The 14,102-nt window shown below is 38.4% G+C and overlaps 1 protein-coding gene across 8 annotated transcripts in view; it reads left to right on the top strand.

The window, feature by feature from the left end:
• Positions 1-14,102, top strand: part of phf14 (PHD finger protein 14) — a 154,012-nt gene that overhangs the window by 96,310 nt on the left and 43,600 nt on the right. For 4 of the 8 annotated variants that reach the window (XM_062957826.1, XM_008112576.3, XM_008112571.3 and 1 more), the window contains 2 exons: positions 10,764-10,793; positions 10,896-10,928. The exons of 2 other annotated variants lie outside the window; for them this stretch is intronic. In XM_062957826.1, the coding sequence (XP_062813896.1) occupies positions 10,764-10,793; positions 10,896-10,928 (63 nt within the window). The remainder of the gene's footprint in view (positions 1-10,763; positions 10,794-10,895; positions 10,929-14,102) is intronic. 2 more of the 8 variants (XM_008112579.3, XM_008112573.3) reach the window with 1 other exon arrangement.

Below are 14,102 nucleotides of genomic sequence, written 5' to 3'. Positions count from 1 at the left end.
GCGTTCCATGGCATCTATTATTGCTGACTATACATGTGATGTTTGGAAACATGGGTTTATAGTGACAAATGTTTGGCCTTTGCATTGCCTGTTTACATTTGGTTTTATAGTGGTGGCTAGTATGCCAGTATACTGAGCGAGTTATTTTCTAAATTTATTTAAATCAGTAACTTAAAAAAATAAAAAGGCAAAACATGGAGCACTTTTTCTTCACAACTTGAAAAGAAGCATTGTGCTGCAAAAACAGTTATTATATTTAAAAATATAAAATTCACATAAAATAAATACATATCATCATCCACTGTGGCCTGGACATAAAATGTCTTTTAAAATATATTTAAGTGAAGCTTTCTGTATTTGAGAGAATGACTGTAGATATAGAATTCCAAGCCACTCTTCAAATTAAAATGACTTTTCTATAACATGAATGGAAATGGTCTGTTAGTCTCTGAGGACTTTTTGCCAGTCGGATTATTACTTGAAAACAGCCAAGTTCTGATAAGACAAAATCTTAGATTGATTAAGTTGCGTTGTTTTCAGCATGGGCCAGTTTAATGGCATTTGAATGAGGAAATCGTATCAGAAAAATTGTCTTATGAGGACTCCTTGTGGTTCTGTTTAGTTACATCAGGATTTGCCATTTTACTGAAATATGTTAGTCACTTGGAAAGCATCTTATACTGTTTTGTGCTATCTGAATCTGACCTGCTGTATAACATTTTGCTTTATGAGAATGCTATATTTTGTCCAAACATAGTTGCCTTTGTTTTAAAAAGCTGCCTATTCAAACTTCATATCTTAAGAATGACATTGTTTTGCAATGTCTTGACTTCTTTTCTGGGAATGTATATATCTTGAGGATACAGCTCTTTATCAGTGAACAAAAGCCAAGGTGGGGGAACGGGGGGTGGGGGGGGCACATTATTGAATGTTGTTTTTAGTGGATGGGTCAAAGTTCTTTCCCATCTGACAATTGGTCTCAGATGCATAAACTTTCTAGTTCCCATCCCTATACATGGCTGTGAGAAAGCGAAAATCAATATCACACAGGTAAGCTTTTGCCACTTATCACGTCTCAGGATTGTGGCCTTAGTGTGCCCATATTTACATAGACACAAACAAAGTATAATGGCAAAGATCAGTTGAGAATAGTGTGATGAAGAAGCTCATAACACTGACTTACAAATGCAGTGCAACCTGAATTTGCCAATATCTTTTGTTTCTTTCCAACACAGAAACTTATCTTATGTATACTTCAGTGATTCCATTTAGATAAACCAGTAGTGAAATAGCATTGCCTTCTTAGTGCTTGACATAACAAGATTCTTCTTTCTTCAAGAAGTAAGACTTGAAAACAATCAATCCCAAAGCGAAATTAATGAAGAAAACCTAATGTATTACCTTCCATTTAAAAGTACTGCCCTGATGTATATAGTAAAACCGCTATATCCATGAAGGATAAATTCCCAGGGTTACTACAGTTAAATTGAACTATTGTTAATAGTTAACGCAATTGTTTTAACTGTCACAAACAACAGGGATGCTAGGGGTTAGAGTGGGGGATAACTTGCAAAGTAGATTCTAATACTAGACGAAACTACAACATTTAAATAAAAGAGTCTGTTATACATTTATAGTCAACCTCCTATATCCATAAGATTAATGATACAGGACCCACTAAAGTTGAAAAACAACAAATTCAGTGGGCAACAGCAGAAGTGAGGACAAGCTTCCTTAGGGGCTCCTCAAAATTACGAAGCTGGGAACGTGGGGAGGGGGGCGGCTTCCCAAAAGGCGAGAAACCTCAACATATCAATGTGCACACAACAGCCTTAGATTTCAGGTGAGAAGTGCAAAAATTTCCATCGTTGCCAACTCCTTCCCAAAGCCTGGAGTTGCAACATCAATGTGCACACGACAGCCTGTGGCTTCTAGGGGGAGACACAACAAATAACCTGAGGCTTCAGGAGGGATTTGACAATGGCAACATTGATTTTTTTGTGTGCTTCCCTACTTCTCAACACCTGTGACTGTTATGTGAATGTGCCTGTAGCAGTCTCTTACTTCAGGAGGAAGTTGGCAGCCGAAACACCGGCCACCAAGTGTGCACTCATTGTGTTCCATAACTCATAGAGGTAGGGAAATGGAGATCAAGTCAAGGTTTGGCAGATCTTAGCTCTGTCTATACTGTATTCTATGATACACAATAAGACAACAAGACATGAATGCATGAGACAGTGTGAAAGTGCAAGAGAACAGTATCCCATTTAATAGTAGGAGAATTCCTTTCTGCCGATGTCCGCTAAGGTTTATTATTTCTGTTTTAATCTCATTAAATCTCAATTGTTTTTTTCCAGACCACTTCTCACAGCAGACATGAGATCTCTAGATAGTGGGGTCTTACTGTATCTTGATATAAACTAACAGATACTAACAATATGTTGCTTAAATAGTACAATGTCTAACTTTTTTAAAATTAAAGATGTTGTGGTAAAATAGATGATTAGAGTCATGTAGTTGACATGTCCAAAAATATGTAACTTCTGGGAGGATATGTTAGGATGGATAAGTCAAGTGTTGGGGCAAAAACAAATTTTTGTATTTGAAAGCGAAAATGAAGATTTGTCTGAGCCTTATTGGACTTACATAAGTGCTGCAAGGCCATAAATAACTAAAGCATGGATGATGTTTAAAAATCTTGTGTACAAAAGTGGTTGAATAGGATGTGATTCACGGCTCTTTAAGAAATCATAACATATAAAGTAAGAGTAGCAAGAGGAGATACACAAGAATATGAGAATATTTGGAAGCCATTTATTATTTATATGCATCAAGACAATACTGGACTTAAACCTCCTTTGACTCAAGGGAGCTTTGGGGAAATGATTTTTGAAGGTTATAATTAATATGCAACAACATTATTTGGAAGGCAGTTTATATTTGTGATGATTGATAGGGTTAAGGTTTATGACTCCATGATTTGGGGAAGGGGGGAATAGAGGGCGATTATTTTTTAAGTTAAGATATCTATACAGGAAGAGCAAATTATTGTATATATCAAGATTATAAATGTTGTTAAATAAATAATTCATATAATTTTAAAACCTTCCTCTGAATGGAAGAATATATTGTTTTTGGACATTCAAGAAAAAAAATGAGCAGAAATAACTGTCAAGAATTCCTTTATTGGAAAGCTCTTCTATCCAAGCATAACAGTAATTGTCTTTTTAAAGTGATAGTAATAGTCCTAGTATAATCGGTGTTCATGTTGTTAATATTAGTGATTCCTTGATTGTTCTTAGTGTATGGATATATATACAGATAATGCAGTTTTTCAGATAAGGCAATGTCTCTATATGTAGGCGCAGTAAACACAATTTAAAACATATGTCTTTGATATAGGCTTCAGGGTTTTCATTCATAATGTTCTATGTAAGTCTCCTGCATCCTTGTCGAGTTATTTCCCCACCAGTGTAACATATTCCCATATTACCCTGGCTGTCAAATAGTGACAGTGATGTTGCTTCAGGGCAGGAGGGCAGCATTTTCTTTGCTAGTAATAGTGTCACTTTTATGGAATGGGTGATACTTACCATAGAGGTCTGACAAGCTTTCTCATCTCAACATCACTTGGGAGAAAGTAGAATTTTTATAGTATATGAAAACTGAACAAAGCTTTTTCTACAACTTCAGCTTCTGTGAAGTTGATAATTTTCAGGATATAAGCCAGGTTTCATTTCATACCCCTAACAACACAGTTATGTTTATGTATGCTCTTGGTCTGATAGTAAAACTAGCAGTCTTGTTTCATACTCTCAGAGCTGCACTAATACCTGGCACATAGTACAGTTTGTGTGTTTATATATAGCAAACTTTCAGGTCAACCCAAGCATGAGGAATCCTGTTAAATGGGATTTGATTAAGGAATAAGGTATCTTTAATTAATATTTGATCTTTCCTCTTCCTTGTGGGATCAGTACCATAACCTATCTGTGGCATAGCTCATCCCATTCAACTGGTTCCCCAACACCCAGCAGAAGCATTAAGGGAGGCAGGAAGGATTGGCCCCTCTCCATGCTGAGCACAGCATAGGGTGGGGGAGGCCGAGCAATTTTGGCTTGGTGCCAAAGCACGGACTAGGAAGAGAGTGGGAAGGGCCAAGGCTATTTAGTCAGCCTCTGCCCATGTGCTCTCCCATTTGGAGCAGTTTTTGGGATGGTGACTAGAAAGAAAAGTTGGATCAGTGTTGGGTTTGGCTTTACACACCAGACCCCACGGGCCTCTGGGAGTCTGGAGTCTGACTTGGTCGGGTTCCCCCACTCCTGCCAATGCGCTGGGGCAGTGGGGAAGGACAATCGGGTGGTGCAAGGGCTGCATAAGTCAGTGTTTGGCTTGCTTGTCCTCCTTCCACCCCCAGCCCCCCCCAAAGGGATACACTGGTCTAGGTTTTGGATAATACAAATCAGATATTGTTTTTGTTATCATGCCTATGGGGATTTTCACTGCTACTGTAATTTGTCCTTGCCTGATATCATTTTCTGTTTTGATATAATGTGACCTGGACTGCTGCTGCAGCCACCAGGCCAAAAATGTATGCTAACCACATAGGCTTGCCATGAGGAAGTAAATACCAAGTGCCATGAAAGTAAAATTCCTTTTCAAACCTTTCAGTTGGCAGCTAGTCAAACTGAATCAAGTGAGAGAAAGGAAGTTAAAAGTAATGCTGTAACTTTGCCTTCTTATAAATTGATGTACCATTCAATCTAATGGAGGCTACTGGTTTTTAATTCATTTTCCAATCTGCTTTTGATAATTCTTCTATCCCGCTCACTAATAGTCCATCCGTACAGGTCTCACAGCCAAACACAAAACCTGCAGTTCTGCTGCTATGGGTCATTATGTTATTATTACTGTTTCTTCTCTTTCTTTTTATTGACACAAAATGAAAGACATTATTTATTGGACACAAAGAAATAACACTGTGGCGATGTATGCTTCTGTAACTAAGAATGCATGAAAAACAGAAATAGAATACAAATGTTATTTAGATGTTTTTGTTGATTCTAGAAAATAATATTAGATGATTTCTTTGTTTTATAGTGCTCACAAATGTATTTTTGATATTGCATATATTCTTTCAGGACATTGTTGCGGCACATTTAATTGTTTAATGGTGTGTGTGTAGTGGTTTAATTGTTGGGTAGTTTAAGTGTTGAATGGGGATCTCCAATAAGCCATGAGATTTAGTGAATGATCTTGGGCCATCCAGGATTGATGTAAGGCTCTCGTAATCAGTTTTGGTCAGCTTTTTGGTTTCCTCCTTCCCATTCTGTTCTCGGAAATTATACGAAACGGACCACCGAATATTATAAAAAAAATTCGTTTAAACTGATTCAGTCCCAAGCCTACTTATTGGAAGAAGATTTAATGTAAACATCACTACACGATGCATGAATAAGGGCCTCTTCAGTAGAAATGGATAAAGATTTGAAGGATTTAGGCATTTGGAGCTTACTGAAGTTTATTCTATGCCATTTCAAATTTAACAGTTTAATTAGATGGATAGTGAATTGTGAGCGATACAATCTTTTAACACATAAGACTTGTTATACTGTGATTATATGTAACCGTCAACATATGTTTTATAAAATACCTTAAAATTAAAGTTATTGGAGTGCATACAGAGCTGTGAATTTTAATATTTAAAATCTATATGAATGCATGCATTAGAGCCACTGGCCTTTATTATTTAATTAACAGAAATTAGTCTCCGTTGTATGGAATCACTAACCATTTCTATTTGTCCCATTTGTAAGTCCCCATTTCTGTCCGCTGCTTCTGAAAGCGGGTGCCTATACAAATGAGCTTTTCTGTACAAGGTCTGAAAAAACAAAGATTTTCAGACCTTGGGCGACAAATCACCAGGACCAGCAGGGCCTACATCCGAGCGGGCTCAGCACTCGGCTGTAGGCCATGCCTGCTGGCCCTACGAACATCGAGAGCTCAGCTGTAGGCCCTGTCTGCTGGGCTTATGAGCATCAAGTGCTTGGCTGTAGGCCCTGCCTTCCAGGCTTACAATCGTTGAGTGCTTGTCTCTAGGCCCTGCCTGCTGGGCCTACAAGCATTGAGCACTCGGCGGGCAGGACCTACAGCCGAGTGCCAAAAATTCCCAACCAAATGGCTACCGTTCCCCCTTTTTTTCATTTTGCTGCTCTTTTCGTTCTGGAGGGAGTTGTGCCGTTTCGTGCCATCTGAATGGACGGAACAGTACAAAAACACAAAAGAAACAGATGAAACAGTATCCAGGCCAAATTCTAACAGAAATGAGAAAAAGACAACTACAAACTGTTTCTAAATTGAACTGCTTATTCAGTTTTCATATCAGAAATAAGTTTTCTGTATCCCAGTGTGCCTTTACATGAGGTAGGATCCCCAAGCCTTCTTAGACAAACAGATCAGAGAGAAGCAAGGATGACAAAGAATGAGTTCCATGAATCTCCTTTCTTCCCTTTTTTAAAATTTATATAAAGCTTTTCTCTCAGCATGGAACCCCCAGAATGTGATATTAGTGTGGGATGTACTACTAATAGGTCGGGGCCTAAACATTTTTCCTTTAAAGATTAAATAAAACTTGTAAAGCAGATAAGCCATTGATATTAATAACATATCCCCTGGATTAAGATACTGCTTTCCAGTTTACCCCAATTTACCTTAAAAAAAAAAAGCCTAATGCTGTTGAAAGCTTTCATGGCCGGAATCACCAGGTTGCTGTGAGTTTTTCGGGCTGTATGGCCATGTTCCAGCAGCATTATCCCCTAACAATCTAAGGGCGCCAAGGAGTCTAGAGGCTGCAATATCTTCCATGGTCAAAGGTTAAGAAAACTAATTCAAATTTTAAGAAGCCAAAGGTTGAAGGAACCAAGTTTAAGACATGGAGAAATAAGGTTTAAGTATTGAGGAACCAAGTCTGCAATTTTTTTTAAAAAAAAAGAGACGTAACAGGAGGTGTTATCAGAAGTCAAAGCCAGACAAAGGGCACAGAAAAGAGGCTAGAAATAAGCTCTTTTTGGAAGAAATCAAGAGAAAACCATTTATGTTCTAAGCTTTCATCTGTTCCTTCAAGTAATTGTTTGTTAGTAAGACCCTGCGAGGAGTTAGGGTACTGATCTTCAATACAATTACATTTCTTTATAATTTACTATTACACCTTTTGTTGTGAGTTTCCCACTCTTTTCTTGCTGGAAATAGGACACCTGAGAGAGTTAGCTCGGGGGACAGAAGAGGTCCCCTTTAGGTTTTTGCTTTTCAAAATTGTAATTCCAGTAAGTTGTTTGAGAGCCATGCAGCATATTCAAGATTAAGGAAATTTAGGCTTCGTTTTGGGCAGTTTGATAGCACTAACTATTACAAAACCCACAGAACCAATTCAAAGTACTATTGCAATATCTCACAGGACACCAAGGTAACAGATGTTCAAAAGCTTTAGAAGACTATCTATCTATATATAAATGTAATGTGCCGTTTTACTATGGAGTAAACAACAAAACCACTGAACCCAATCACACCAAATTTTTTCGCAAAAGACATAATCATCCAAGCTATGTCTTTCAAACAAAAAAAAAACTAGAAAAATAAAGCCCAAATTAGAGAACAAGAAAGAGCTTTTTTTACCCCTGGCTGCAGTCAGAAGGGTAGGCCCTGCCCCCTTTAGGCCCCGCCCACTTCATCTCCTAGCAACCCACTCACCACAATGACCTGGGGACAGGCAGAGTTAGGCCTCACTTAGGCCTCTTCCATACTTCCTATAAAATGCAGATTATCTGATTTGAACTGGTAGTGTAGACTCAAGGCCCTTCCACATAGCTATATAACCTAGAATACTAAGGCAGATAATCCACAGTATCTGCTTTGAACTGGGTTATCTTGACATATCATCCAATTCAGTGTGGATTTTATACAGTTGTTTAGAAGGGGCCTCATATAATCCAGTTCAAAGCAAATAATATAATATTATAAATGTAATATATAAAAATTACTGTGCTATAATAAAACAGAACAATATAATCTCTAAAATCAGTACAGTAAATAAAGAACAACACTCTGAAAACAGGGGAATTACAGGCAGGAAATGATCAGAGCCAACTAACACCTCCCAAGAAAGAATTCCTCCAGGCAGGAAGAAGCCAGGCTTTGAAGCTTGCAAGCCCATTAAATGCTAATCAATATGACTAATTGCAGCATTCATACTTGCTGCACCGAGACTATTCATTGCCATTCAACCTGGTCAGCCAAGGATCCCACAAGGTAGAAAGTGGCAGAGCCGGCCCTAGGTATTTTTCAAGTGTAGGTGAACAGAATTTTGGCGCCCCCCCCCCCCCAAACCAATCACTGAAAAATAAAATCGTTGGATAAGTGAATATCTTGGATAATAAGGAGGGATTAAGGAAAAGCCTATTAAACATCAAATTACATTAAGATTTTACAAATTAAGCACCAAAACATCATGTTTTACAAGAAATCAACAGAAATAGCAGTCTCGACTGCTCCCCCGTATGTTTTGCGCCCAGAGCGACCGCTTAATTCTCCTCATTGTTGGACCAGCTCTGAGAAAGCGGCCAGGCTTGAAAGAAACAAGGCTATTCAGTGCTGTTCAACCTGGCCAACCAAGATTTCCCCTAGATAGAAAACCCCCAGGCTTTGAAGCCATGAGGCTACTCTGTCCCATTCAACCTAGCCAATGAAGGATGCCCCTATGTAGAAAGCGGCCAGGCGTTTAAGCTGCAAGACTATTCAGTGCAATTCAAGCTAGCCAAACAATGATTCCCCTACAAAGGAAGTAGCCAGGCTTCAAAGCGGTTCTTTGATTGAGGGTGCTACTCCAGCTCGCCAAACAAGGATTCCCCTAGATATAACACAGCAGGCATTGAAGCTGCAAGTGCAATTCAACCAGACCAACAAGGGATTAACCTTGGTAGAAAGTAGCCAGGCTTTGAAGCAGTGATACTACTCTGTACTATTGAAGCTGACCAACCAAAGATTCCCCTAGGTAGCAAGCAGCCAGGCTTTGAAGCAGCAAGGCTATTCATTGCAATTCTAACAGGCCACAAAACAATTCCCCTAGAATGCAAGTACCCAGCCTTCCAAGCAGCAAGCCTATTCCATTGTATTCCAGCTCACCAAACAAGGATTCCTGTAAGAAGAAAACAGCCAGGCTTTGAGGCTGCAAGGCTATTCACTGTTATTCTACCTGGCCAACAAATTATTCTCATAAGCCACAGCAATGCGTGGCTGGGCACAGCTAGTTTCTTTTAAAAATCCACAGTGGTCCTTCAAAATGGTAAAACTGCCCACATCTTGGCATGTTCTTATATTGTCCTACAAAGACTTTAACAGTTTATGTGAATAGTGCCAAAGACCTGTTTTGTTGCTGAGAAAATAGCCATAATTCTGTACTTAGGGTTGTATCCCACACTAGGTGAAAACATTCAGGATGTAGCATTCCATCACAAGTACAGTAGTTCTGTGAGCATTAGCAACAAAAGATAATCATGTCAAGTTGTAACAAGTTGCGAAAATTGGTGTCTGGCAATTTACAGAATGTTGTCAAAGGCTTTCATGGCCGGAATCACTGGGTTGTTGTGAATTTTCCTGGGCTATATGGCCATGTTCCAGAAGCATTCTTTCCTGGCGTTTCTCCCACATCTATGGCAGGCATTCTCAGAGGTTGTGAGGTATTTACAGAATATTTTGAGCAAATAGAACTGTGAGAGTTAACTTGTTCAATGATGAATACAAGGATTCTGCAGAGGGCAGAAGAATCATACTATAGAATGACACCATTTGGTCTGTCGCCTAGCACTTCTGGTAAATCACGTATCTAAACCAAAATTTTAATTAAGGTGTAGTAACCTAATAGTTTCATATTGCGTAAGCCAAGTTTAGTTTTCCTTATTGCCGTTAGTACTTTGGAATGTGTACAAATAAAAGCTATTTTTAAAAGGCAGGGTCACCAGAGCATAAATTAAATAAAATACATTCTCATCTAATCCCCTGAGATTAATTCAAACCCATTTTACCCAATAGGTGATGATGCATTTTACCTAATAGATGTTGTAAGGTTTCTGTAAATTATTGTAAATGAGTTGATGGAGATCTCTGAGGGCATACAGACTGGCATTCAGACTAGATATAACTAACTTGGTATGTTGGGCCTTCGGTGCATTCAAGAACTTATTTTAGTTTTATATTCCATGTTTCAGGTTCAGAATTGAGTCCAGTGGCTAGTTCCAACTGCAGTAGGAATCAGTGTTCACTGGGATTAAAGTGTTAAAGTAGACAATTCAGCAATTAATTCAATGAACCTACTGTAATTGAGACTAGCAAATGGATTTGAGTCTTCATAGGAAACATATTCAAGACGTTGGATAGAACTTGCCAACAGAAAGCAAAAACTTCAGTTCTCCATCAACCAGTTCCAAGAACCCACAGTAGGAAATATTTCTTCAGCTCTTGTCATCCTTCCCATTATGAGCCAAGATACATCTGTTGTCTCCTTGTGCATCAAACCTGTGCAATAATACCTAGTTCTTTGGTTTGAGGATGTTAGATTATTGACAAAAATATTGTTTTCATGGATGAAGATGTATTTTCTCCTCCGATAGTCTGACAAAATAATATATTCTTGTTTTTTATATATAGTAAGATTTCTACAGTATATTGGTATGGGATACTAATTTTCTTCCATTTTCTTCATCCAATTTTAGCATCCTGATGTTTTGCTTGCAGTTAAGAAAGTATGTGCTTGCCTCTTTCTTGCTGAAATCATTGCTTTACTGGCTCTTACCCTGTGCTTTTCATTTCTACTAACTGCAAAATACCTTATGTATTAAATATAGGGTGAAGTGGATGGAATGAAAAACAAGTATCAGGTAACTGTTAAAACATGTCAAATTAGATGTCTATTACACAGTTTAAATACAGTACCGTGATTGTTTGGCATATATACATTTACTTTAACATGAAAACTTCAAGAACCTTTCAAACAATACTAATGATTTTGAATTATGGTAGCATGCACATGCTCTGAGAATACAGCACTTTGAGATAATTGTTTATTACGGTATAATGTGGAGCCACAAGACAATTAGATTTATCTTGGGCAAAATAAAATAGATTTTATTAACAGTAGATACAGTTAAAGTTATGTGTGAACTGATTCCGGTCCATGAGACATGAACTACTTACTGGTCACTGGAAAATTTCCAGAAAAGAAAAAAAAATTATAGGCTGTGGACCTTGCCCCTCCGTGGCACTATGGAGAACAGCTGATTTAGTCTGTTTCTCTCTTTTACTGTGTTAGCCCATTCAGTCTTTGTATACCTACCTTTAATAAAATAGATCCATCCATTTCTATAGGCTATCTACTCTAGCATTGAATCATCCTACCAGAGCCCCCCAGTGGTACAAGTGGTTAAACACTTGTGCCAGCAGGTCTGCTGACAGACAGGTCGGCAGTTCGAATCTGAGGAGAGCAGGTGAGCTCTGTCAGCTACAGCTCCCCATGCGGGGACATGAGCCTCCCACAAGATGGTAAAACATCAAACATCCAGCCGTCCTCTGGGGAATGTCCTTGCAGATGGCCAATTCTCTTACACAAGAAGCGACTTGCAGTTTTTCAAGTCACTGCTGACATGAGAAAAAAAAACCCTACTATTAAGAAGTTTCAATGTTCATCCAATTTGCTCCAGCCATTATTTTTAGTCCCACCATCTGGAACAAGAGATAATGTATTCACTTTTCTGCCTTTTGTATATTTAAAGACCACTTTCACATCTTCAAGTAAACTCCTACTTTCTATTCTGGTTTTAAATATTGTGATAACTCAATTTTTTATCAAGTAGGAGTATTATCAAGTGCTGAGTTTAGTTATCAATTAGCAATGGAATGTATGAATCGTCACCTTTTGCAGAAGACTCTATTACAAAGTAATAGTAGAATTTCTTAATCACGTCATTGTTCAAAAATTATTACCTAGCTACTAAGTGAGCTAACAAAGAGCAACTCCTATGTACTGCTGATGAACTCTGAAATTAAACTAGCTTGTAGTATTACCTAAACATCAAACATTCTTTTTATTAACAAATGCCATTTTGCTATACAGGAACAAAGTTATCATCTGTTTTTGAAAATAATAGGTTCCTTACAAAATAAAGGGAACAAAATGCTGCACATTATAGGGATATTTTCTGGATAGTGGGCAAGTGCATATTACAGTTTGCCTTCAAGTAGGGTAGTTAGAGAAATGAATTGGCATACTTTCCCATTTTTGTTAATTGAATAGAATAGAGAAAGCAGCATGATGAGCAACCAGCACCATAAAGCAAATGTCAGATAAAACCAATGAGAAAATTACTGCACTTCATTCACAAATTAGAAGATAAGCTGCTCATAAAATTATTGTACACTAGAAAAATCCAGGAATGTTCAGACACAAAATCATAGAATCATAGAGTTGGAAGGGATCTCATCGGCTATCCAGTCCAACCCCCTGCTAAGAAGCAGGAGTATCCGAATGTAAGGGTTTTCAATTTTCCTTTAAGATAAAATCCCTAAATTCTTTGGTGGAAAACTATTGTGGATTCCCCCAAAAGAATTTAAAGTTTGAACAAGAAATTAAAATTCTACGGTCTTAAAATAATTTTCTTCCCATGAATTCTGTAGTTTGAAAACTATATTCTGAAATTCTGTGAAAGTTTATTCATTTTGAAAATGAACATCATGAGACATCCTATAATCATTTTTGTAGGTTAATTTCATTTATCTGAATTTCTTCTAAGCCATTGGCATAACTGGCAGCAGCTTTTTTTTCCTGTTTTGTTGTTTATTCGTTCAGTCACTTCCGACTCTTTGTGACCTCATGGACCGGCCCACTCCAGAGCTCCCTGTCAGCCATCGCCACCCCCAGCTTCTTCAAGGATAAGCCAGTCACTTCAAAGATACCATCCATCCATCTTGCCCTTGGCTAGCCCCTCTTCCTTTTTCCTTCCATTTTCTCCAGCATCATTCTCTTCTCTATGCTCTCAAGATCGGTCATTGCTCTCCTCCCAAGAACTAAACATCTTCTGATTTCCTGGCTGCCGTCTGCATTGGCAGTAATCTTTGCACCTAGAAATGCAAAGTCTGTCACTGCCTCCATGTTTTCTCCCTCTATTTGCCAGTTATGAAGCAGTCTGGTTGCCATCATCTTGTTTTTTTATGTTTAACTGCAGCCAAGCTTTTGCACTTTCTTCTTTCACCTTGGTGATAAGGCTCCTCAGCTCCTTGTCACTTTCAGCCATCAGAGTGGTATCATCTGCATATCTAAGGTTGTTAATGTTTCTTCCAGCAATTTTAACTCCAGCCTTGGATTCATCAAGCCCCGCACGTCGCATGATGTGTTCTGCATACAAGTTGAATAGGTAGGAGGAGAGTATACAGGCCTGCCGTACTCCTTTCCCAATCTTGAACCAGTCTGTTGTTCCGTGGTTTATTCTTACTGTTACTACTTGATCGTTATACAGATTCCTCAGGAAACAGACAAGGTGACTTGGTATCCCTATCGCACCAATAACTTGCCACAATTTATTATGATCCACACAGTCAGAGGGTTTGGAATAGTCAATAAAATAGAAAATAGATGTTTTTCTGAACCTTCCTACCTTCCTCCATTATCCAGCGGATATTGGCAATTTGGTCTCTCATTTCTCTGTCTTTTCTAAACCTAGCTTGTACATCTGGCAACTCCCGTTCCATGTATTGCTGGAGTCTACCTTGCAGGATCTTGAGCCTTACCTTACTGGTATATGAAATAAGTGCCACTGTACAAAAGTTTGAGCATGCTTTAGTATTTCCCTTTTTTGGTATGGGGATATTGACTTTTCCAATCTGATGGCCATTCTTGTGTTTTCCATATTTGCTGGCATATAGCATGCATCACCTTGACAGCATAATCTTTCAAGATTTTAAACAGTTCAGTTGGAATCCCGTCAACTCCTGCTGCCTTGTTATTAGCAATGCAATCTCACTCCTCAGGATGTCTGGTTCTAATTCACTCACCACACCGT

The sequence above is a fragment of the Anolis carolinensis genome, chromosome 6, assembly GCF_035594765.1.
Source record: "Anolis carolinensis isolate JA03-04 chromosome 6, rAnoCar3.1.pri, whole genome shotgun sequence".
Lineage (NCBI taxonomy): Eukaryota > Metazoa > Chordata > Lepidosauria > Squamata > Dactyloidae > Anolis > Anolis carolinensis.
The sequence above is the reverse complement of the archived record's forward strand: the minus strand, read 5'-3'. Positions and strand labels throughout refer to the sequence as shown.